The following is a 24044-nucleotide window of genomic DNA, read 5'->3' on the forward strand; positions in this document are numbered from 1 at the left end:
TTTTTCCCAACATTGTGAATTACCCTATCACGCTCCATCTCTGTCCAGCTTCTCTCAGTTCTTGCAGTTCACGATTCTTTTTTCTTGTTCGTGCAATTTCAACGAACTCGGAGGAATTGGCCAAAAGGGATGTTATCCTTCTGACAACGTGGGTGGTTGCCAGTGTTAGTGTAACAAAGTGTTACGATCTGTGTGTTTAATAAATAATTCAACTACTCATTTACCCTCCTCTGCCTTTATTTTAATGTCCAAAAAGTCACATTCCGTCTTATTAATTGATGAGGTGAACTTCAGGTTGGGATCTCCGCCTCTCAGTAAAGGTGGTCAGCTCATCTTTGCCTCCACGCCAGAAACAGAACACATCCTCGATGAATCTCGACCAGTCTGATATGTTCTCACAAAATGGGGCCATGTCATTGTATACACGTTTAGCCTCAAGTGCTCTTACATACAAACATGCCAGACTTGGGGCACAGGTGGTCCCCATGCTGGTACCTTTGGTTTGACAGAAGAAATCACTGTCAAAAAAGAAAATATTATTTTTCAGGATTATTTTCACACATTCAGTGATGAAACCTGCATGTGCTGAGAAATCCTATTTGATAATTTCCACAGTGTCATGTTGAGGGATGTGAGTTTCTAGGGCCTCGCTTTTGGCAAGCACCTCGCTCAGTAAGGAAACTGGGCAGTAATAGATGGGCATGGCTGTCAGGGGAGGACACGTGTATCCGCAGTGACGTAGCTCAGCATCAGTGACTCACGGAAGGTAAGTCTTTCTGAGACGCCTACACTGAAAGTAGTGGATCCTGCTGTCATAGCAGTGCGGCACGCCTCCAAGAGGGGGCCTCTCAAGGTCTCCCCATTTATGGTTCATTTCTGCAAATTCAGGATCTTTAAGGCCTGATTAATGAAGATGTTTCTATGACAAGTTGTAATTTACTCCAGGCTCTGGTGAGAGTTACACCTCTGTACGCAGGCCTGGATTACAAGGCATTGTCTGTCAGCAGCCGTGTTTTACTCTAGGCTCTAGTGGGAGTTACACCTCCGTACGCAGGCCTGGGTTACAAGGCACTGTCTGTCAGTAGCCGTGCCTTACTCCAGGCCCAGGTGAGAGTTACACCTCCGTACACAGGCCTGGATTACAAGGCATTGTCTGTCAACAGCCGTGTCTTACTCCAGGCTCTGGTGGGAGTTACACCTCCGTACGCGGGCCTGGGTTACAAGGCATTGTCTGTCAGTAGCCGTGCCTTACTCCAGGCCCAGGTGAGAGTTACACCTCCGTACGCAGGCCTGGTTTACAAGGCACTGTCTGCCAGTAGCTGGGCCTTACTCCAGGCCCAGGTGAGAGTTACACCTCCGTACACAGGCCTGGGTTACAACGCATTGTCTGTCAGCACCGGTGTCTTACTCCAGGCTCAGGTGAGAGTTACACCTCCGTACGCAGGCCTGGGTTACAAGGTATTGTCTGTCAGTAGCCGTGCCTTACTCCAGGCCCAGGTGAGAGTTACACCTCCGTACGCAGGCCTGGGTTACAAGGTATTGTCTGTCAGCACCGGTGTCTTACTCCAGGCTCAGGTGAGAGTTACACCTCCATGCTCCGTCAGCAGGTGTGTGTTACTCGTGGCTCAGGTGAGTTACACCTCCTACACACGCCTGGTTTATACAGCAATGTCTGTCAGTAGCTGTGTCTTACTCCAGGCCCAGGTGAGAGTTACACCTCCGTACGCAGGCCTGGTTTACAAGGCACTGTCTGCCAGTAGCTGGGCCTTACTCCAGGCCCAGGTGAGAGTTACACCTCCGTACACAGGCCTGGGTTACAACGCATTGTCTGTCAGCACCGGTGTCTTACTCCAGGCTCAGGTGAGAGTTACACCTCCGTACGCAGGCCTGGGTTACAAGGTATTGTCTGTCAGTAGCCGTGCCTTACTCCAGGCCCAGGTGAGAGTTACACCTCCGTACGCAGGCCTGGGTTACAAGGCATTGTCTGTCAGCACCGGTGTCTTACTCCAGGCTCAGGTGAGAGTTACACCTCCATGCTCCGTCAGCAGGTGTGTGTTACTCGTGGCTCAGGTGAGTTACACCTCCTACACACGCCTGGTTTATACAGCAATGTCTGTCAGTAGCTGTGTCTTACTCCAGGCCCAGGTGAGAGTTACACCTCCGTACACAGGCCTGGGTTACAAGGCCTTGTCTGTCAGTAGTTGGGCCTTACTCCAGGCCCAGGTAAGAGTTACACCTCCGTACGCAGGCCTGGGTTACAAGGCATTGTCTGTCAGGAGCCGTGTCTTACTCCAGGCTCAGGTGAGAGTTACACCTCCGTACGCAGGCCTGGGTTACAAGGCATTGTCTGTCAGTAGCCGTTTCTTACTCCAGGCTCAGGTGAGAGTTACACCTCCGTACGCAGGCCTGGGTTACAAGGCATTGTCTGTCAGTAGCCGTGTCTTACTCCAGGCTCAGGTGAGAGTTACACCTCCGTACGCAGGCCTGGGTTACAAGGCATTGTCTGTCAGTAGCCGTGTCTTACTCCAGGCTCAGGTGAGAGTTACACCTCCGTACACTGGCTTGGGTTACAAGGCATTGTCTGTCAGCAGCCGTGTCTTACTCCAGGCTCAGGTGAGAGTTACACCTCCGTACGCAGGCCTGGGTTACAAGGCATTGTCTGTCAGCACCAGTGTCTTACTCCAGGCTCAGGTGAGAGTTACACCTCCGTACCCTGGCCTGGGTTACAAGGCATTGTCTGTCAGCACCAGTGTCTTACTCCAGGCTCAGGTGAGAGTTACACCTCCGTACACAGGCCTGGGTTACAAGGCACTGTCTGTCAGTAGCCGTGTCTTACTCCAGGCCCAGGTGAGAGTTACACCTCCGTATGTAGGCCTGGGTTACAAGGCATTGTCTGTCAGCACCAGTGTCTTACTCCAGGCTCAGGTGAGAGTTACACCTCCGTACACAGGCCTGGGTTACAAGGTATTGTCTGTCAGTATCGGTGTCTTACTCCAGGCTCAGGTGAGAGTTACACCTCCGTACGCAGGCCTGGGCTACAAGGCACTGTCTGTCAGCAGCCGTGCCTTACTCCAGGCTTTGGGAGACAGCTACACCTCCATGTTCCGTCAGCAGGTGTGTGTTACTCGTGGCTCAGGTGAGTTACTCCTGGGTGCACACGCCTGGTTTATACAGCATTGGCTGTCAGTAGCCGTGTGTTACTCCAGGCGTGGCAATGCAAACCAATGTTCAGAAAATACTACTACAACTACAAATACTACTAGTCCTGCTCCAAAGAATACTGCTATCACTATTACTATCAGTATTTCACCTTTAGAATAAACTGCCTGTCATTATATGACTCCTCCATCTTGTAATGCTCATTATCTTCCGGAACACTTCCTTTACACTGCTTTACACACGTAAGACTCATTGTTTCTGTGTAATGTATGTGTAATGTAAAAGTAACCCTACACTGGTATGAGTAGCGCTATAACACAAAAGTAAAACATGTGAGAGAGGGCCATGGACAGAGGAGGGCCGCTGTTAGTGAGGGGGTCTACTGAAAACGTCATTGGGAGGCGCCAACAAAGATTGTGGCACAGGGTGTCCCCAAGCGCCATCGGGAGGCCATGGAGTAGGACATTACCACCATGCCATGCAAGGGTACAAGAGTCTGAGAAGCAGCTGTGACCTTGCTTTCAGGAATGGATTGTTTGAAGTGCTTAGAAGCGAGAGCTGTACCAGGCTGCTCGGTTCTTGTGCCAGTGTGTTCTTTGAAGGTTAGATTGGTGTCCAGGGTGGATGGAGGTGGCTTGGCATTGAGTGACAGATGTCTTTCAAAGCCCTCAAGGCTCATGCCACTGAGTTCATTTCTTACTGGTTCTTGTTTATTGTTCTTGGCAAGCAACAGCAATTCTGTCTTGGTTGGGCTGAGCTTCAGGAAGGCGCTGGACACTCAGGTCCGAATGACATGGGAGCAGCGCTTATGCCTTTGGATATCTGAAGCACTTCCAACTAGAGTTGTATATCCTTGGCCCATTAGTGGATCTTGACGCTGTTATCTGTGAGTAGAGCACCAAGCGCCTCTATGTAGAGTATGGGGATGCAGGAGACAGTATGGAACCATAGGGGACTCTGCAAGTCATACGCATCCTTCATAGCTTAGAGATGGCCACAAGTACAAACTGGTGTTGTTGGAAAGTTTGGCAGAGAATGAGTGACGGACACTGTGGGTAAATCCCATTCGCGACTCAAGTCGTTTGCGGGTGGACGGCCGACTGTGCTGCGAGCAGATGAGAGGTCCAGGGTTACCAGGAGGAAGGGGTCATCATCTGTGGTGAGGGCATCCTCAATGATGTGTAAGGGAGCAGTCTCTGATGGCTGGGCCTGATGTGATTTTGAACTTGAACACTGACTGCTTTTTTCATGATCTTGCTGATGAATGGTAGCAGAGGGATGGGCTCTGGGCTACTTGACGAGCAAAAGTGATGGGCTACTTGACGAGGAAATCAGGGTCAAGTTTCGGTTTATTTTGGAGCAGGAGGATCAGCCTGTCTTCAGATCTTGTGGGAAGATGCCTTGAGTGAGGAAGGCATTCAGGAAACGTAGATGGAGCCACCCCACCCTTGCATACCTACTCAGGAGCTCTCAGGCCTGGGTGCTATGCTGAGGGGACCCCCTGGAGCTCGGGGCCTTTGTTAGGCCGCTGGAGGAATTGACAATTATGAGTAGGGATCAGAGAGGCCCTCAGTGAGATCTTTGAGGATGGATGATGTAAGACATTGTCTCCGTAGGAAGTGGTTTTGAGGGAGTAGCATAGGTCGGCAGATCTGGGAGAGCTAGGATTTAGCAGGCTGACCATTGCGGGAGTCTGCGGGAAGGGGGGGTGTAAGAGATGAAGCAAGCTTGGTGCTGTCATGTGTCCTTGGAGCTTCTGACTAGATGCACGGAATACTGTGGGTCTCTTCTGCAAACAGAACTATCCCCTGCCGCTGCTTCCTGGGAAGCGCCCCTGGCTCTATCCAGAGAGCACCGGAAGCAGGAACAGGAACCCTGCATTTCTACAACACGCTTCTCAGGAGTTCAGCCTCAGTTTGGGCGGTGAGGTCATCCCCCATCTGGTGCCTGCGCTGTGCTGTGCCAGTGGTGAGGTCACTCACTGCAGCGTCACCAGCTCTCGTGGCCATGTGTGCACTGCATAGTGCACGGCACACCTCGCTGTCACAGACACCACTGCACAGTGCACACCTCGCTATGGCAAACACCACTGCACACTGCACGCACACCTCACTATGGCAGACACCACTGCACGGCACACCTCGCTATGGCAAACACCACTGCACGGAACACCTCGCTGTCACATACACCACTGCACAATGCACGGCACACCTCGCTCTGTCAGCCCACTGCACACCGCACAGGTGGCACACCTCGCTATGGCAAATACCACTGCACACTGCACGCACACCTCACTGTGGTAAACACCACTGCACGGCACACCTCGCTGTCGCAGACACCACTGCACAATGCACGGCACACCTCGCTCTGTCAGCCCACTGCACACCGCACAGGTGGCACACCTCGCTATGGCAAATACCACTGCACACTGCACGGCACACCTCGCTATGGCAAACACCACTGCACGGAACACCTCGCTGTCACAGACACCACTGCACAATGCACGGCACACCTCGCTCTGTCAGCCCACTGCACACCGCACAGGTGGCACACCTCGCTATGGCAAATACCACTGCACACTGCACGCACACCTCACTGTGGTAAACACCACTGCACGGCACACCTCGCTGTCGCAGACACCACTGCACAATGCACGGCACACCTCGCTCTGTCAGCCCACTGCACACCGCACAGGTGGCACACCTCGCTATAGCAAATACCACTGCACACTGCACTCACGCCTCGCTGTGTCAGACACCTCTGCACAGTACACCGCACACCTCCCTGCGCCAGACACCATTGCACACTGCACGCACACCCCGCTGTGTTAGAGATCACTGCACGCACACCTCGCTGTCAGAAACCACAGCACACTGCAGGCACACCTCACTGTGGCAAACACCACTGCACGGAACTCCTCGCTGTCACACACACCACTGCACAGTGCACGGCACACCTCGCTCTGTCAGTCCACTACACACCGCACAGGTAGCACACCTCGCTATGGCAAATACCATTGCACACTGCACGCACACCTCACTGTGGTAAACACCACTGCACGGCACACCTCGCTGTCGCAGACATCACTGCACACTGCACTCACGCCTCGCTGTGTCAGACACCTCTGCACAATACTCCGCACACCTCCCTGCGCCAGACACCATTGCACACTGCACGCACACCTCGCTGTGTTAGAGATCACTGCACGCACACCTCGCTGTCAGAAACCACAACACACTGCAGGCACACCTCACTATGGCAGACACCACTGCACGGCACACCTCGCTGTGTCAGCCTACTGCACACCGCACAGGTGGCACAGTTCGCTATGGCAAACACCACTGCATGCACACCTCACTGTAGCAGGCACCACTGCACGGCACACCTCGTTGTGGCAGACACACCTGCACACTGCACGCACAACTCGCTATATTGGACAACACTGCACACTGGACGCACGCCTCGCTGTGTCAGACACCTCTGCACAGTGCACCGCACACCTCCCTGCGCCAGACACCATTGCACACTGCACGCACACCTCACTGTGTTAGAGATCACTGCACGCACACCTCACTGTCAGACACCACAGCACACTGCAGGCACACCTCACTGTGGCAGACACCACTGCACGGCTCACCTCGCTGTGTCAGACCACTGCACACCGCACGGGTGGCACACCTCGCAGTGGCAGACACCACTGCACGGCACACCTCGCTGTGTCAGACCACTGCTCACCGCACGGGTGGCACACCTCACTGTGGCAGACACTGGCGCGTGCGCTGACAGCACCCTCCTGACCCATCACCCCACATCCTTCAGACCATGACATCACAAGATGGATGTTGCCCTCTCCGGACTAGAAGCCGCTCTCTGACCTTTCACCTTTCCTACATGCTTTTCTATCACCAGTGAGCTTTCACTTGTTTACAAGTTCTGCAAGAAATAAAAAATTTTTTATAAACTGTGTACTTGTATACCGCACTACTCACCCATTAGGGTCTCAAGGTGCTGTACACATACCGCTGTGGAACCCCTCCTGGCTTTTCCTTGTGAGGCACCCACTCCTGGACAGCCCCAGGGTGAAGCCAGGCATCCAAGCACTGTGAGGGCTGTTGTGGAGATTAAGCAAGCTATTTCCCAGAGTTACAGAGTGGGACCCATGAATTAGATTAGGCACCAAGGCGAGAATTATCTGGTCCAAGGGAATTGAGCCCAAGACCCACCAAGGTGGGAATTGAGCCCTGGTCCTGGGCCAGATCTCTGCATCAGGGTCTGCTCTAACCATTGTGTCACACTTCTCCACTAAATAGGAAAGGCAGGGAAGGTAAATTGAGCTGCCCAGGATCACAATATTAGCCGACTGAAGAAGCCGGGACTATAATTCATAACTTTAAATTCCAAATCAACATCTTAGCCACGCTCGGACTGAGACTGAAAATATGCCCCGGACCAGAATAATAGTGGCCCCCATTAGTGAATCGGATAGCTAAAAAGTGTGACCCACATTTCCAAATAGGGCAGTTTTGAACATGCAAATACATGTTGTACAGGTAGGTTGTAAGGTATGGGAGAGTGCAAACACTTCTGCTTGCTGCAGGCAATGTTTTTGGTAATATCAGGTTAATAAAAAAAAAGAACGGCCCACCAGACCATAAAAAAGACCCACAAACCGCCAAAACAAGCATTTGCAATGCAACAGCTCTCGCATGTGCTCCAGCTAACGGCGTTGTAAATTCCTAACTGGACTTTTCTTACCACATAAATTGAAAATTAAAAGTAAAACAGTAGTTAACATAGGCGAGTCGATTCAAAGTGTCATTGCCCCATGAGCAATTATCCGTGTAACAGGGTCAGTCTGCAAGAAGGAAACAAAACCTCCGCAAGGCGGGACAAACGTACAGCATTTACCAATGAGAACAAAGGATTTTTGACAGGCAAGCCCGCAAAGTGAAAGTGATGGGCGTAAATTGGGCGTGGTTAAAAGCCCGCAATATTAACAACTAGTGAAAGCGCTTGCGCGCGCGACCTAAAAGCAGCCCACACACTGTCCTGTAGGACCGGCCCCTTGGGCACTGTCTGATTGCCCTATCGGCAAGGCCACTGGAATGTGGGGCAGGAAAAGGCCAAATTATGCGACAGCGTTGAGTAAATTATGCGGCAAGCAAAAGCAAATTATGTAGACTAATGCGGCACATTTTCTAATAGTATTACTTAATGTCTACACTTGGTAAAGCTGTCTGGGCATTGGTTGCACCGCATGGGTATCATTTGAACACCCAAATATAGCGACAGAAAGGTGACCAGTCCAACTTTGCAAAGGGCCTTCCTCTGCGCAGCAACACGTGTCACTGCATTTTTAGTAATTTTTTAGCCATTTGAGATAGAACCAGTTTTTTGGGTTAAAAACAGCAGATTTATGTGGCAGATGATGGATTATGTAACAAACGCGGCAAATCTATAATTGTGTGAAAATCGTCACGGCGACAACAATCGTATAATTTTAGTGGCCCTGACTACAGGCCAGTCCAAGTCTGATCTTAGCCATTACGACAAAGTACAGACAATAAGGCCCATATATAAATTTTTTAGCGCTGCATTTGCGTCATTTTTTGACGCAAAAGTGGTGCAAATTTACAAAATACAATTATATTTTGCAAGTTTGTGCTGCTTTTGCGTAAAAAAATGACGCAAATACGGCGCTAAAAAAAGTATAAATATGGGCCTAAGAGCCTTAGCTGGGAAAGCTGAGGGAGCCACGCAACTTGTGTGTATCTGAGGGAACGTGGCAACACTGTGGCCCGTATTTATACTTTTTGACGCTAAACTGCGCTAACACAGTTTAGCGTCAAAAAATGTAGCGCCGGCTAACGCCATTCTGAAGCGCCATGCGGGCGCCGTATTTATTGAATGGCGTTAGCCGGCGCTAGCAGACCGGCGCTGCCTGGTGTGCGCGAAAAAAAAACACGTACACCAGGCAGCGCCGGCGTAGGGAAAAATGGCGTTAGGGCGTCTTAAAATGGGGCAAGTCAGGTTGAGGCAAAAAAATCGCCTCAACCCGATTTGCGCCATTTTTTTACGACGCCCAGACGCCATTTACATGACTCCTGTCTTAGCAAAGACAGGAGTCATGCCCCCTTGCCCAATGGCCATGCCCAGGGGACTTATGTCCCCTGGGCATGGTCATTGGGCACAGTGGCATGTAGGGGGGCACTAATCAGGCCCCCCTATGCCACAAAAAAAAAAAAAAATTATACTTACCTGAACTTACCTGATTGTCCCTGGGGTGGGTCCCTCCATCCTTGGGGGTCCTCCTGGGGTGGGCAAGGGTGGCAGGGGGTGTCCCTGGGGGCGGGGGAGGGCACCTGTGGGCTCATTCTGAGCCCACAGGTCCCTTAACGCCTGCCCTGACCCAGGCGTTAAAAAGAGGCGCAAATGCGGGTTTTTTTGACCTGCCCACTCCCGGGCGTGAGTTTTGCCCGGGAGTATAAATACGACGCATATGCGTCGGAGTCATTTTTTTAGACGGGAACGCCTACCTTGCATCTCATTAACGCAAGGAAGGCGTTCACGCAAAAAATGACGCTAACTCCGTGCACTTTGGCGCTAGACGCGTCTAACGCCAAAGTATAAATATGGCGTTAGTTTTGCGTCGAAAAAAACGACGCAAATTCGGCGCTAACGGAGTATAAATATGCCCCTGTGTGCTTGAGGAACACAACAACAGCATGTGTGTATTTGAGGGACTTTACAACTATACGTGTGTGTCTGAGGGAGTAGTGCAACGTCATGTGTGTCGGAGGGACTGGTACAAGTATAACAGCACGCGTCTCTGGTCCCTCTGACACGTGTGTGTTTATGTGTATCTGGGGAAACAGTGCACCAGGTTGTGTCTACCCCCTCGAACCACACTGCTTCCTCAGATTTCACAAAAAATATATGCACCCTGTAGAGTGACCAGATTTTGAAAGTCAAAAAACGGGACATTTCGCAAAAAATAAAAGAAGGACTAATTCTACATGATCCGAGGGGCACAGAATGACCGCGCTAATCAAACACAGACGAGGCACTAGGGGATAAATAAAAAGTCAGTTTTAATACCCAGTATCATACATTTTATTTCAATAGGTTTCTAATAAGAGCTGCTCGCTGGTATTGCTTTGGAACACATAAAAACGCGCCTTCCCTGTTTGCAGACAACTCTCACTGAAAACCGGAACCTGGCCAAACCTTGCCGGGACAGCTGCTGAAAAACCACGACGCCTGCTCACCCTAACACTCTGGGCTCCCCAGTTGTAAACCTGCGTACCCCGCAAGTGAGGAGTCCATTTCAGCTTCTATGCCCACGTCTCTGGGCTGCACCATGCTCACCCTGTTTCACACTAAATGTCTGGGCTCTATCCTACCCACCTGTTCCACACTCAGCCTCTAGTGTGCCTGCTCCTCCTGTTTCACACTCAGCCTCTAGTGAGCCTGCTCCTCCTGTTTCACACTCAGCCTCTAGCGTGCCTGCCCCTCCTGTTTCACACTCAGCCTCCCTTGTGTGCATGCTCCTCCTGTTTCACACTCAGACTCTACTGTGCCTGCTCCTCCTGTTTCACACTCAGCCTCTCTTGCGAGCTTCTCCCTCCTGTTTCACACTCAGCCTCTAGTGTGCCTGTTCCTCGTGTTTCACACTCAGACTCTAGTGAGTCTGCCCCTCCTGTTTCACACTCAGACTCTACTGTGCCTGCTCCTCCTGTTTCACTCTCAGCCTCTCTTGCGAGCTTTTCCCTCCTGTTTCACACTCAGCCTCTAGTGTGCCTGTTCCTCGTGTTTCACACTCAGACTCTAGTGAGTCTGCCCCTCCTGTTTCACACTCAGCCTCTAGTGTGCCTGCCCCTCCTGTTTCACACTCAGACTCTAGTGAGCCTGCTTCTCCTGTTTCACACTCAGCCTCTTGTGTGCCTGCTCCTCCAGTTTCACACTCAGCCTCTAACGTGCCTGCTCACCCTGTTTCACACTCAGCCTCTAGTGAGCCTGCTCCTCCTGTTTCACACTCAGACTCTACTGTGCCTGCCCCTCCTGTTTCGCACCCAGCCTCTCTAGTGTGCCTGCCCGTCCTGTTTCACACTCAGCCTCTAGTGTGCCTGCTCACCCTGTTTCACACTCAGCCTCTAGTGAGCCTGTTCCTTCTGTTTCACACTCAGCCTCTAGTGAGCCTGCTCCTCCTGTTTCACACTCAGACACTTTAGTGTGCCTGCCCCTCCTGTTTCACACACAGACTCTCTAGTGTGCCCTCTCCTCCTGTTTTACACTCAGGCTCTTTAGCGTGCCTTCTCCTCCTGTTTTACACTCAGCCTCTCTAGTGTGCCTGCTCCTCGTGTTTCACACTCAGACTCTCTAGTGTGCCTGCTCCTCCTCCCGTTTCACACTCAGCCTCTCTTGTGAGCTTGCCCCTCGTGTTTCACACTCAGCCTCTCCTGCGAGCCTGCTCCTCCTCCTGTTTCACACTCAGCCTCTCTTGTGTGCCTGCTCCTCGTGCTTCACACTCGGTCTCTCTTGCGTGCCTGCTTCTCGTGTTTCACACTCGACCTCTCTTGTGAGCCTGCTCCTCCTCCTGTTTCACACTCAGCCTCTCTTGTGTGCCTGCTCCTCGTGTTTCACACTCGGCCTCTCTTGTGTGCCTGCTCCTCGTGTTTCACACTCAGCCTCTAATGTGCCTGTTCCTCCTGTGTCACACTCGGCATTCTCTTGTGTGCCTGCTCCTCGTGTTTCACACTCAGCCTCTAGTGTGCCTGTTCCTCGTGTTCCACACTAGTGTGCCTGCTCCTCGTGTTTCACACCCAGCCTCTCTAGCGTGCCTGCTCCTCGTGTTTCACACCCAGCCTCTCTAGCGTGCCTGCTCCTTGTGTTTCACACCCAGCCTCTCTAGCGTGCCTGCTCCTTGTGTTTCACACCCAGCCTCTCTAGCGAGCCTGTTCCTCGTGTTCCACACTAGTGCGCCTGCTCCTCCTGTTTCACACCCAGCCTCTCTAGCGTGCCTGCTCCTCGTGTTTCACACCCAGCCTCTCTAGCGTGCCTGCTCCTCGTGTTTCACACCCAGCCTCTCTAGCGTGCCTGCTCCTTGTGTTTCACACCCAGCCTCTCTAGCGTGCCTGCTCCTCGTGTTTCACACCCAGCCTCTCTAGCGAGCCTGTTCCTCGTGTTCCACACTAGTGCGCCTGCTCCTCCTGTTTCACACCCAGCCTCTCTAGCGTGCCTGCTCCTCGTGTTTCACACCCAGCCTCTCTAGCGTGCCTGCTCCTCGTGTTTCACACCCAGCCTCTCTAGCGTGCCTGCTCCTCGTGTTTCACACCCAGCCTCTCTAGCGTGCCTGCTCCTTGTGTTTCACACCCAGCCTCTCTAGCGTGCCTGCTCCTCGTGTTTCACACCCAGCCTCTCTAGCGAGCCTGTTCCTCGTGTTCCACACTAGTGCGCCTGCTCCTCCTGTTTCACACCCAGCCTCTCTAGCGTGCCTGCTCCTCGTGTTTCACACCCAGCCTCTCTAGCGTGCCTGCTCCTCGTGTTTCACACCCAGCCTCTCTAGCGTGCCTGCTCCTCGTGTTTCACACCCAGCCTCTCTAGCGAGCCTGTTCCTCGTGTTCCACACTAGTGCGCCTGCTCCTCCTGTTTCACACCCAGCCTCTCTAGCGTGCCTGCTCCTCGTGTTTCACACCCAGCCTCTCTAGCGTGCCTGCTCCTCGTGTTTCACACCCAGCCTCTCTAGCGAGCCTGTTCCTCGTGTTCCACACTAGTGCGCCTGCTCCTCCTGTTTCACACCCAGCCTCTCTAGCGTGCCTGCTCCTCGTGTTTCACACCCAGCCTCTCTAGCGTGCCTGCTCCTCGTGTTTCACACCCAGCCTCTCTAGCGTGCCTGCTCCTCGTGTTTCACACCCAGCCTCTCTAGCGTGCCTGCTCCTCGTGTTTCACACCCAGCCTCTCTAGCGTGCCTGCTCCTCGTGTTTCACACCCAGCCTCTCTAGCGAGCCTGTTCCTCGTGTTCCACACTAGTGCGCCTGCTCCTCCTGTTTCACACCCAGCCTCTCTAGCGTGCCTGCTCCTCGTGTTTCACACCCAGCCTCTCTAGCGTGCCTGCTCCTCGTGTTTCACACCCAGCCTCTCTAGCGTGCCTGCTCCTCGTGTTTCACACCCAGCCTCTCTAGCGTGCCTGCTCCTCGTGTTTCACACCCAGCCTCTCTAGCGTGCCTGCTCCTCGTGTTTCACACCCAGCCTCTCTAGCGAGCCTGTTCCTCGTGTTCCACACTAGTGCGCCTGCTCCTCCTGTTTCACACCCAGCCTCTCTAGCGTGCCTGCTCCTCGTGTTTCACACCCAGCCTCTCTAGCGTGCCTGCTCCTCGTGTTTCACACCCAGCCTCTCTAGCGTGCCTGCTCCTTGTGTTTCACACCCAGCCTCTCTAGCGTGCCTGCTCCTCGTGTTTCACACCCAGCCTCTCTAGCGTGCCTGCTCCTCGTGTTTCACACCCAGCCTCTCTAGCGTGCCTGCTCCTCGTGTTTCACACCCAGCCTCTCTAGCGTGCCTGCTCCTCGTGTTTCACACCCAGCCTCTCTAGCGAGCCTGTTCCTCGTGTTCCACACTAGTGCGCCTGCTCCTCCTGTTTCACACCCAGCCTCTCTAGCGTGCCTGCTCCTCGTGTTTCACACCCAGCCTCTCTAGCGAGCCTGTTCCTCGTGTTCCACACTAGTGCGCCTGCTCCTCCTGTTTCACACCCAGCCTCTCTAGCGTGCCTGCTCCTCGTGTTTCACACCCAGCCTCTCTAGCGTGCCTGCTCCTCGTGTTTCACACCCAGCCTCTCTAGCGTGCCTGCTCCTTGTGTTTCACACCCAGCCTCTCTAGCGTGCCTGCTCCTCGTGTTTCACACCCAGCCTCTCTAGCGTGCCTGCTCCTCGTGTTTCACACCCAGCCTCTCTAGCGAGCCTGTTCCTCGTGTTCCACACTAGTGCGCCTGCTCCTCCTGTTTCACACCCAGCCTCTCTAGCGTGCCTGCTCCTCGTGTTTCACACCCAGCCTCTCTAGCGTGCCTGCTCCTCGTGTTTCACACCCAGCCTCTCTAGCGTGCCTGCTCCTCGTGTTTCACACCCAGCCTCTCTAGCGTGCCTGCTCCTTGTGTTTCACACCCAGCCTCTCTAGCGTGCCTGCTCCTCGTGTTTCACACCCAGCCTCTCTAGCGAGCCTGTTCCTCGTGTTCCACACTAGTGCGCCTGCTCCTCCTGTTTCACACCCAGCCTCTCTAGCGTGCCTGCTCCTCGTGTTTCACACCCAGCCTCTCTAGCGTGCCTGCTCCTCGTGTTTCACACCCAGCCTCTCTAGCGTGCCTGCTCCTCGTGTTTCACACCCAGCCTCTCTAGCGTGCCTGCTCCTCGTGTTTCACACCCAGCCTCTCTAGCGTGCCTGCTCCTCGTGTTTCACACCCAGCCTCTCTAGCGAGCCTGTTCCTCGTGTTCCACACTAGTGCGCCTGCTCCTCCTGTTTCACACCCAGCCTCTCTAGCGTGCCTGCTCCTCGTGTTTCACACCCAGCCTCTCTAGCGTGCCTGCTCCTCGTGTTTCACACCCAGCCTCTCTAGCGTGCCTGCTCCTCGTGTTTCACACCCAGCCTCTCTAGCGTGCCTGCTCCTCGTGTTTCACACCCAGCCTCTCTAGCGTGCCTGCTCCTCGTGTTTCACACCCAGCCTCTCTAGCGTGCCTGCTCCTTGTGTTTCACACCCAGCCTCTCTAGCGTGCCTGCTCCTCGTGTTTCACACCCAGCCTCTCTAGCGAGCCTGTTCCTCGTGTTCCACACTAGTGCGCCTGCTCCTCCTGTTTCACACCCAGCCTCTCTAGCGTGCCTGCTCCTCGTGTTTCACACCCAGCCTCTCTAGCGTGCCTGCTCCTCGTGTTTCACACCCAGCCTCTCTAGCGTGCCTGCTCCTCGTGTTTCACACCCAGCCTCTCTAGCGTGCCTGCTCCTCGTGTTTCACACTCAGCCTCTAGTGTGCCTGTTCCTCGTGTTCCACACTAGTGTGCCTGCTCCTCGTGTTTCACACCCAGCCTCTCTAGCGTGCCTGCTCCTCGTGTTTCACACCCAGCCTCTCTAGCGTGCCTGCTCCTCGTGTTTCACACCCAGCCTCTCTAGCGTGCCTGCTCCTTGTGTTTCACACCCAGCCTCTCTAGCGAGCCTGCTCCTCGTGTTCCACACTAGTGCGCCTGCTCCTCCTGTTTCAGACTCTCTAGTGGGCCTTGTGACTTGTTGTTTCAGTTCCGCCTCTCTGTGTTGCATGTGAACCCCCTCCGCCCTCTCTTACAATCCCTCCAACCTTCTCCCCTCTGGATTTGAGCGCTGCTGATGGGAGGTGGTCCTTTACTCTTCAGGGCCCCCCAATCGACCCTAGGCCATGAACTTCGTAAATCCCAGTTCTTGCTTCAGACGCGTGTCTCATGTGAGAAGGACCAGTCCAGGCTTCAGTGTGAAACACTATCAACAATGCCCCCCACCTCCCAGCCCCATACACCCAGTGCTTATTTTGTAAGTAAAAACGTGCTGGTGCCCAAAGCCCTCCTCTTAAACACGCAGCTTCTGCAATTAAATGTGCGAGCACTGAATACTGAGGCAGCGTAATCCTGACGCCATCTCGGGCCTCTTCAGTCATTTAAAGCCACTCCCTGCCCCTCAACTCACTCCTGCAGCTTTCTACTTTCTCCCTTTGTGACGCTTTTTCGTTTTTCCCTTCCTCCTTCGTGCTCATATGTGTCTTTTGCTCGTAGTGAATGCTTAAGGCAGAAGAATAAGCCCCGGCCCTCAAAAATAAGTGCCGGTGCTCAGCACCGGAAACAACAAGCACAAATTAGCACTGCATACACCCCTCCACTGTCTGTGTATCACGTGTGTGCTCCCTGGTTCGCGCAGTTGTGCACACAAAAGTGGTTCTTTCCGAGTTGCACTGGGGACACTCCCACTAGCAGCACATTGACTCGGCTGTACGGCCTTCAAGGCGCCTACCCTGTGAGTTAGAAAACGGTTCGAACTGAACTCCAAATACTTAACTTTTGAGAAGGTTCCACCTCACCAGTCAGAGTCTAACATAACATAAAATGCGCGTCTGTAGCGCACACGTTCACCTTCGGGGGGCCTCCTGGCGCTACTGGCAGACAGTGGAAGTTTTTTCATACCGAACTTAATAGTACCTATTTCTTTTTATCTGTCTGCAGCTTTCATGTCTCTGGGGCATCAGAGCGCTTCCAGTAAGTAAGTACCAGATCACATTACACAAGGTCTGTTTTCTAGGCACGAGAATATTGCATGATTTGCCCAGTATCACAGAATTAGACGACGTCGGGCTCAAACCTGGTTCCCCAATGTCAGTGTCGGCAGCTCAGGGCGTTAGGCCTCATCACCTCAGAAGGATGAAAGTCTGAGAGGACACCGAGAGAACATGGAGTTCAACACAGGCCCCTGCAGTAGAAGCGCTAGTCCTGGGGGCTACCAGGTCCGGCTATAACTCGAATGACCCTCAGAAGAGCGGACTCTGTCGTCGACTTTCTTAGCGCCCTGAAGTGTCCGGAAAGAAACACGCAGCTCTATAAAACTCTCAAACAGATAAATAGTAAATGCCCCGCCCCTCCCCCAAACCACCCTTCGTGACTGTTCGGCCTCTGGTCGCAGGGGCCCGGGGCCCCTCACATCACGAATCCCCAGTGGCTTCAAATACCCCAGTTTAAGCTTCTCCAAATGAACCTCTTCTGCGGCGGCCTCTCGGCTGGGCAGTACCATTCCAGGGCGGGGGTGCGCTTATCCCGAGAAGCGTTTATCCGTATATTTGGGAAGGTTCTCGACATTGTGGCGTCTTGTTCTTCCTCTGGAATTACCTTCCCTTATGTCAATTTGTTGCGCTTTTATTGTGTCCGCCACTCTTACTGGTGCCTTAGTGAGTTAGTGTTTCTGGCGCCCCCTATGCTTTGGGGTACGGGTGGGCGTTATTGAATATAATACACAATGTATAATAAATAAAGCCTTTTTGGTCCCTCCGGATCCCTATGATTCCTGCTGCATCTGTCTCTGTGCATCTTTAATTCCTCCTCCCCCCTTTCATAAATCCTTTCTAGTACCTTCCGTGGCCCGCCTCATCCCCATCCCACCTGTAATGCTCCCTGCACCCTCCCCAACTATCCTTCATATTTCTCTGGTCCCCCCTAGACCCTGTTTAATCCCTCCCTGGACCCCTCTAATCTGTCTTTAATACTTTTCTGGTCCCTCCCTAGACCCTCTCTAATACCTCACTGGACATCTCAACCTCCCTGGACCCTCCCCCAATGCTTTTAATACCTCCCTAGACCCCGCTGATCTATCTTTAATACCTCCCTGCCCCCTTCCCCCAATCTGTCTTTAATTCCTTTCAGGACCACCCCGCAAATCTCTCTTTAATACTTTCCTAGACCCCCTAATCTGCCTCTAATACCTTCCTAGAACCCCCTAACCAGTCTTTAATACCTCCCTTGAACCCCCTAATCTGTCTTTAATACCATCCTAGACCCCCGCTAATCTGTTTTTAATACCTTCCTGTCGCCTAATCTGTATTTAATACTTCCCTAGACCCTATAATCTGCCTTTAATACCTTCCTAGACCCCCTAGTCTGTCTTTAATTCCTCCCTGGACCCCACTAATTTGTGTTTAATGCTTCTGTCATCTTTGATGCATGTTTGGTTATCCACCACCTAGATTATTATTTTAAACAAATAAAATATTGTTTATTTTAAATATTTTTACATAATGCACCAATGTTTTTTTTTCAATTAATTATTATGGTAAATAATAATAATAATGCTCAAAACTAGTAGTGATAATTTTGATAACAATTATTAACCGTTCTAATCAGACTGATGCTCCTCACTGACAGGACATGCTACATCAGGCTTCTCCAACGAGTAGCTCGGGAGCTCCTGGTAGCTCTCCAGTTACCTGCAAGCAGCCCTGCCCACTTAACCAGAAGCTTTTGCTTGGCTGAATTAACATATGTACCCCAAAATTGTAAAGGTGTATGTGAGATGAAAATATGTGTATTTTTAGAACTCATAACTGATGTTTGAAGAAAAATGGTTGGAGTTCCAAAATGTAATTAAAGGTGATATTTGAGCGATGAATTATGAGGCGCTAGAGAAAATGAATTTGTAATAATGTTACCTTCCTGCCAGGGGCATAGTATTGCTGTTATGTATTAACCACACACAGGTGGCATTGCACATTATTAAAGGGCTCTTAACATTACTACCAGCCCTGCCTTGGGCACTGAGGTGATCACTTCTAGAACCTTTGCAAGGGACCCCCAGTTTTGTAATCTTATCTGATGTGTTCAATCAGAAGGTATTTGTATAGCGCAGCTTGTCACCCGCCAGGGTATCCAGGCGCTTGCTGCAGGTGTTTGATTGAAAAGCCAGGTTTTCAGTCCCTTTCTGAAGTTCACTATTTGCACACTAATAATATTAGCAGCTCGTGGTGACTGTCATTGACAAAAGTAGCTCTTATCATAGCAAAGGGTGGAGACCCCCGTGTTTCACTATTGTGAATGTGGTGCTGACGGCGCTACATCGGATGAAAACACCGGATGTCTGGTGTGTGAGCTCAGGCGCCTGTGGTCAGGCCAGTGACAGTCCCCGCACCGGACAAGATGCATCAAGTCTAGGCCAGGCAGCCGATCTTCAAGGGATAAGGGACCCTGGGCGTGGAAGGCACAACCACACACCCGGACGGATGTGCCCAGTGTCACACGTAGCGCCAGAGGCAGCGCTGAGCTGCCAGACACGTCACCACTCGCTAACATGTAACGGACTCCCACCGTCCACGCACGCGTTACAACACTACAACTACAACTACACTACAACTACAACTCTCAGACATTGCTTCCATGTCCAGGGGTGACTTACTCCTGGAAATTCAAGAGTAAGTCGGAAGTTAGCCACACTTCCTCAACCATCTTCTTTTTGAAGTGTCTTGTACTCGTGTGTCTCAAAGCGAGATTTAGTGAGAACTCTGAAAAACTAAGACACCCACACGAGTTGGAATCTTCCCCGTTAATCCCTCTCTGCAGACGCGTGTGTGATCTTGGATCCATCCGTCTGTGCCCCAAGGAACACAGAAGGGATGTACAATTTACAAGTCAGATGTCGTTTCTCCAGCCTCCTATCGTGGGGTGTCCGCCACAGAACACACCCATTTTATACACGTTCTAAGGGTGCAATATTTTGTGTGCCAACTGGAAAGGAGGGGAAAGTGTAAATTCCAAAGAATCCAACTGCGCGCATCTTGACTTCAAAGGAATGACGCCCAGGAGGGGAGGAGAGGGGGAGAGAGAGGGAGGGAGACAGGGGTGAGGGAGGAAGAGACAGACAGAGATCGCTCTCCTCTCCCGTAAGTGCAGAACTGGACAAGTACAGCACACGAACGGAGCCAAGATGAGACCCCCAAACACGTTGCACATAGTGATAAGGAGCGGGGCCCTGCTTCACGGAGGTCAGAGGCCCGTGCGCTGCCATTTCAGGCAGGCTCCGTATTTTAGCAGGATTGTTTCTCTCACTATATCCCAGTCCCTTTCCGCCCCTCTCTAATCTCGTGATCTCTCTTTTTCCCGACTACTCCGAGTTTTATCTACACAGTGCCTCGAAGCAGTTTTGACAGCAGCACGGGTAGCGCCTACACATTCTCCAATAACATAAGCGCATCGTGCACAGCTTCAAATAACCAAACGTAACTGTTTTTTCTCCGCTAGCATCCCGCCTCTGGTTCCCCGAAGTTTGAAAGAGGCGCTATATAATGTAGTCGCTCGCACGCGCATAGAAGCGCTTGCTCGCCCAGGAGTTGGGATTACAAACTCTGAAGCAGTAAAATAACTGGGTGAATTGTACACTGGGTCACGGATTGTGACAGCAGCTGCCATCGGGGCTGACCCCGGCTATGATCGCTCCGATGTCACCAGGACAACGAGCGCGTCGGTTAATAAACCACGTACAGCTCATACAGCCGACCTTTACTGTGATTAGAGGAGCTATAGTCATCTCACTCTCTTCCCCGAGTAACTACCTAGGCAACTGCAGACATGTGCCTTTTAAATCTGACCCAAACTGGCTTGACGCATCTTTGGGAAACAATGCGCTATAGGATACAAATAACGCACACAACTTACTTTCCAGATACATTGTTTCCACAGACCAGTGTGTATATTGTCCACCTCTTACCATGTACCAGCACTCCTTAAGAAGAGCGTAAAACGGGTGCTTCCTTAGAGGATGCTGCACAAACCTCCTCATTCACTCAGAGGGCCTTACCTGCGCCTCAACTTCTTCGAGCAGGAAGCGCTTAGAAGCGGGTCATTTCCTAAAGGACCCTACTCATGTTCCTCACTCACGCACTCACCCAGGGGCTTTACCTGCCCCTATACGCCCTGGAACTAAAGCGCTTGGAGGGGGTTCACTACTCTGCTCGGCGCTATGCGCGCGTCCTGACCTCCGCCGGCACTTCCTAGAGCAGGACGCACTTTGAAGCGGCGCTTACCTGTCCCTGCACGCCCTCAAGCATAAAGCGCTCGGAGGCGGTCGTTATCTGTGCCTGTACTTGAGTAAAGCGCTTAGAGGCGGTCCTTACCTATCCCTGCACACCCTGGAGCAAAAAGTGCTTAGAGGCGATCTTTACCTGTCACTGCACGACCTGCAGCATAGAGCGCTTAGAGGCGGTCCTTACCTGCCCCTGCACGACCTGGAGCATAAAGTGTTTAGAGGCCACCCTGTCCCTGCGCGCCGTCAAGCAGGTAGCGCCTAGAGGTGGCCCTTATCTGTCCTTAGAGTCGGCCCTTGCCTGCCGCTGCACGCCCTGGAGCAGGTAGCGCCTAGAGGCGGCACTTACCTGTCCCTACAAGCGGCCCTTAGCTGTCCCAGCACGCCCTGGAGCATAAGGCGCTTAGAGGCGGCCCTTACCCGCCCTGGAGCAGTTAGCGCCTAGAGGCGGCACTAACCGGTTCCTACAAGCGGCCCTTACCTGTCCCTGTACGCCCTGGAACATTAAGCGTTTAGAGGCCACCCTTGCCTATCCCTGCGCGCCCTCAAGCAGGTAGCGCCTAGAGGCGGCACTTACCCGTTCCTACAAGCGGCCCTTACCTGTCCCTGCACGCCCTGGAGCATAACGCGCTTAGAGGCGGCCCTTACCCGCCCTGGAGCAGGTAGCGCCTAGAGGTGGCCCTTACCTGTGCCGGCTGGCCGCGCGGTGCCCGCTCTGCCCCTGGGACACGCCATGGGCCGTCTGCGCCTGGCTCTGCGGGCCCACGCCGCCCGTGTACAGGTTGTAGCGCTGCGGGAAGTTGGCCGCCCGAGTCCCCGCCAGCAGCAGGGCACAGACCCACAGGACGCAAGCGGCGGCCATCCCGGGCTGAGGATCCGAGGGAAGCGCCTCCCGGGCTTCTAGGCACTGGCGCGGTCCGAGGCGGGCAGGAGGGTCTCAGGAGAGGGTCGCCCTCACGCAAACATTGCCACAAGAAATCCTCTGGTGTCTCCCAAATCCCAGCGAATCTTCTTTTTAACGGAAAAAAGTATTAAGAAATCTATAAATAGGGGTAACTTATATTAACTAAAGAGTCACTGATGCCGAACCCGGAAAGTAAAATAAAACTTCTGCAACGTTCTCCCCACTGCCCTCCGAGACCGGCGCATCCACTGTCCGCTTCACCAAAGCGCTCCTTTTTTGGGAAAAGTTTGTTCCGAGGGCAAAGAGCGGCCGCGTCCCTTCCAGTCCCCGGGTTCTGCCTCTCTCGCTGCCCCAAGTCCTGTGGGGTCCCGCCGGGTCCAGCTCTGGCGGGCTCCGCTCTGTGTGCGCCCTTCCACTGCCTGGCCTCTCCTCCTCGGACAGCCCACCGGAGGGAGAGCCTAGCCCCGGGGAGGGAGGGAGGAGGGCAGGGCACAGGAGGGGGAGCGCTGGTGTGCACGGCTCACCACTGCCATTCACTCAGGGGGCAGCCCCTCTGACAGGCAGAGGAGGGGGGCACTAGTGTGCACGAGTCACCACTTCCCTTCACTCAGGGGGCAGCCCCTCTGACAGGCAGGACAGAGGATGGGGGGGCACTGGTGTGCACGACTCACTACTGCCCTTCACTCAGGGGGCAGCCCCTCTGACAGGTAGGACAGAGGAGGGGGAGCACTGGTGTGCACTAGTCACCACTGCCCTTCACTCGGGGCAGCCCCTCTGACAGGCAGAGGAGGGGGGCACTAGTGTGCACGATCACCACTGCCCTTCACTCGGGGGGCAGCACCTCTGACAGGCAGTACAGAGGAGGAGCGTGGGGGCACTGGTGTGCACGACTCACCACTGCCCTTCAAGGAGGCAGCCGCTCTAACAGACAGGGCAAAGGAGGGGGGGGCACTGGTGTGCACGACTCACCACTGCCCTTCACTTAGGGTCCAGCCCCTCTGACAGGCAGGACAGAGGAGGGGGAGCACTGGTGTGCACTAGTCACCACTGCCCTTCACTCGGGGGCAGCCCCTCTGACAGGCAGAGGAGGGGGGCACTAGTGTGCACGATCACCACTGCCCTTCACTCGGGGGGCAGCACCTCTGACAGGCAGTACAGAGGAGGAGCGTGGGGGCACTGGTGTGCACGACTCACCACTGCCCTTCAAGGAGGCAGCCGCTCTAACAGACAGGGCAAAGGAGGGGGGGCACTGGTGTGCACGACTCACCACTGCCCTTCACTTAGGGTCCAGCCCCTCTGACAGGCAGGACAGAGGATGGGGGAGCACTGGTGTGCACGAGTCATCACTGCCCTTCACTCGGGGCAGCCCCTCTGACAGGCAGGACACCGAGGGGTGGAAGAGTTACTGGTGTGCACGACTCACCACTGCCCTTCACTCAGGGGGCAGCACCTCTGACAGGCAGGGGCAGGGCAGAGGAGGGGGGCACTAGTGTGCACCTCTCACCACTGCCCTTCACTCAGGGGGCAGCACCTCTGACAGGCAGGGCAGAGAAGGAGTGGGGGGGGGGGGCTGGTGTGCACCACTCACCACTGCCTTTCACTCAGAGGACAGTCCTGCTTCTGACAGCCACACAGAGGTTTCTTTACTAAAGGTAAAAAATAGTTTCTTGGCCCATCCTTAAAATCCACTTGACTTTACCATATAATTGGCGCTCTCCCTGCTATTGTAGGGCCGATTACAGGGTCCTCCAATTAATGACGTCACTCTATGACCCTTAGCCTGAACAGACATCATCAATTGATTGGACAGGCTGGGACTTTTCTAAAGAGTGACTGGGTTAGGAAAACCATGTTTTTTCACTAGATTGTCCCACTAAAGGCTGCATCTTGCTAATGACATCATTGCAAGTGATAAAATTGAGTAGACGCCATAAAAAAATGAACATTTAGGGAAAAGTATATTGATTGATTTTGTGCGGCTCCGGATTGGGTTAAGAACCGTTTTTTTGCTTGACACACGAGAGACCCTTTGATGAGGGTGTCTTGTGAATGACGTCACATCTTGGCCCAAAACTCAGCCAGACTCCACCAAAGATTGGACATTTGTTCATGATTGCGGATGATGCAGCCGAGATTGGGTTCAGAGACTGTTCTGTTTTTTTAGTTGTCACTGACAGCCTCCTTAAAGGGGCATCAACCGAGTACTTGCACAACTGGACTCAACTATGCGGTGTCCGGAGGCGCGTGACGTGCTAATTATGCGGAGAAGGAACCTGCTCTGGTAAAGAGGCTTTGTATGTCACTGAGTCCCCAAAATATCCCCCCTTTTGAAGGTTCTAACCTTGTGAAGTGTGCAGAGGCCCCTCCTCCCCGCCACTCCCCACCCCCAGACTTCCTGCACAACCTCACGTCCCAGCCGCAGGC

At 53.2% G+C, this 24044-nt stretch overlaps 1 protein-coding gene across 1 annotated transcript in view; it reads right to left on the bottom strand.

Moving 5' to 3' along the window:
- LOC138295371 (EMILIN-1-like) overlaps positions 1 to 22079 on the bottom strand; it is a 120246-nt gene extending 98167 nt beyond the window's left edge. Inside the window, exon 1 of the mRNA XM_069233614.1 lies at positions 21403 to 22079. Within this exon, the coding sequence (XP_069089715.1) occupies positions 21403 to 21578 (176 nt within the window). The 5' untranslated portion in view covers positions 21579 to 22079. The remainder of the gene's footprint in view (positions 1 to 21402) is intronic.
- Between the last annotated feature and the right edge of the window lie 1965 nt (positions 22080 to 24044).

The sequence above is a fragment of the Pleurodeles waltl genome, chromosome 5, assembly GCF_031143425.1.
Source record: "Pleurodeles waltl isolate 20211129_DDA chromosome 5, aPleWal1.hap1.20221129, whole genome shotgun sequence".
Classification (NCBI taxonomy): domain Eukaryota; kingdom Metazoa; phylum Chordata; class Amphibia; order Caudata; family Salamandridae; genus Pleurodeles; species Pleurodeles waltl.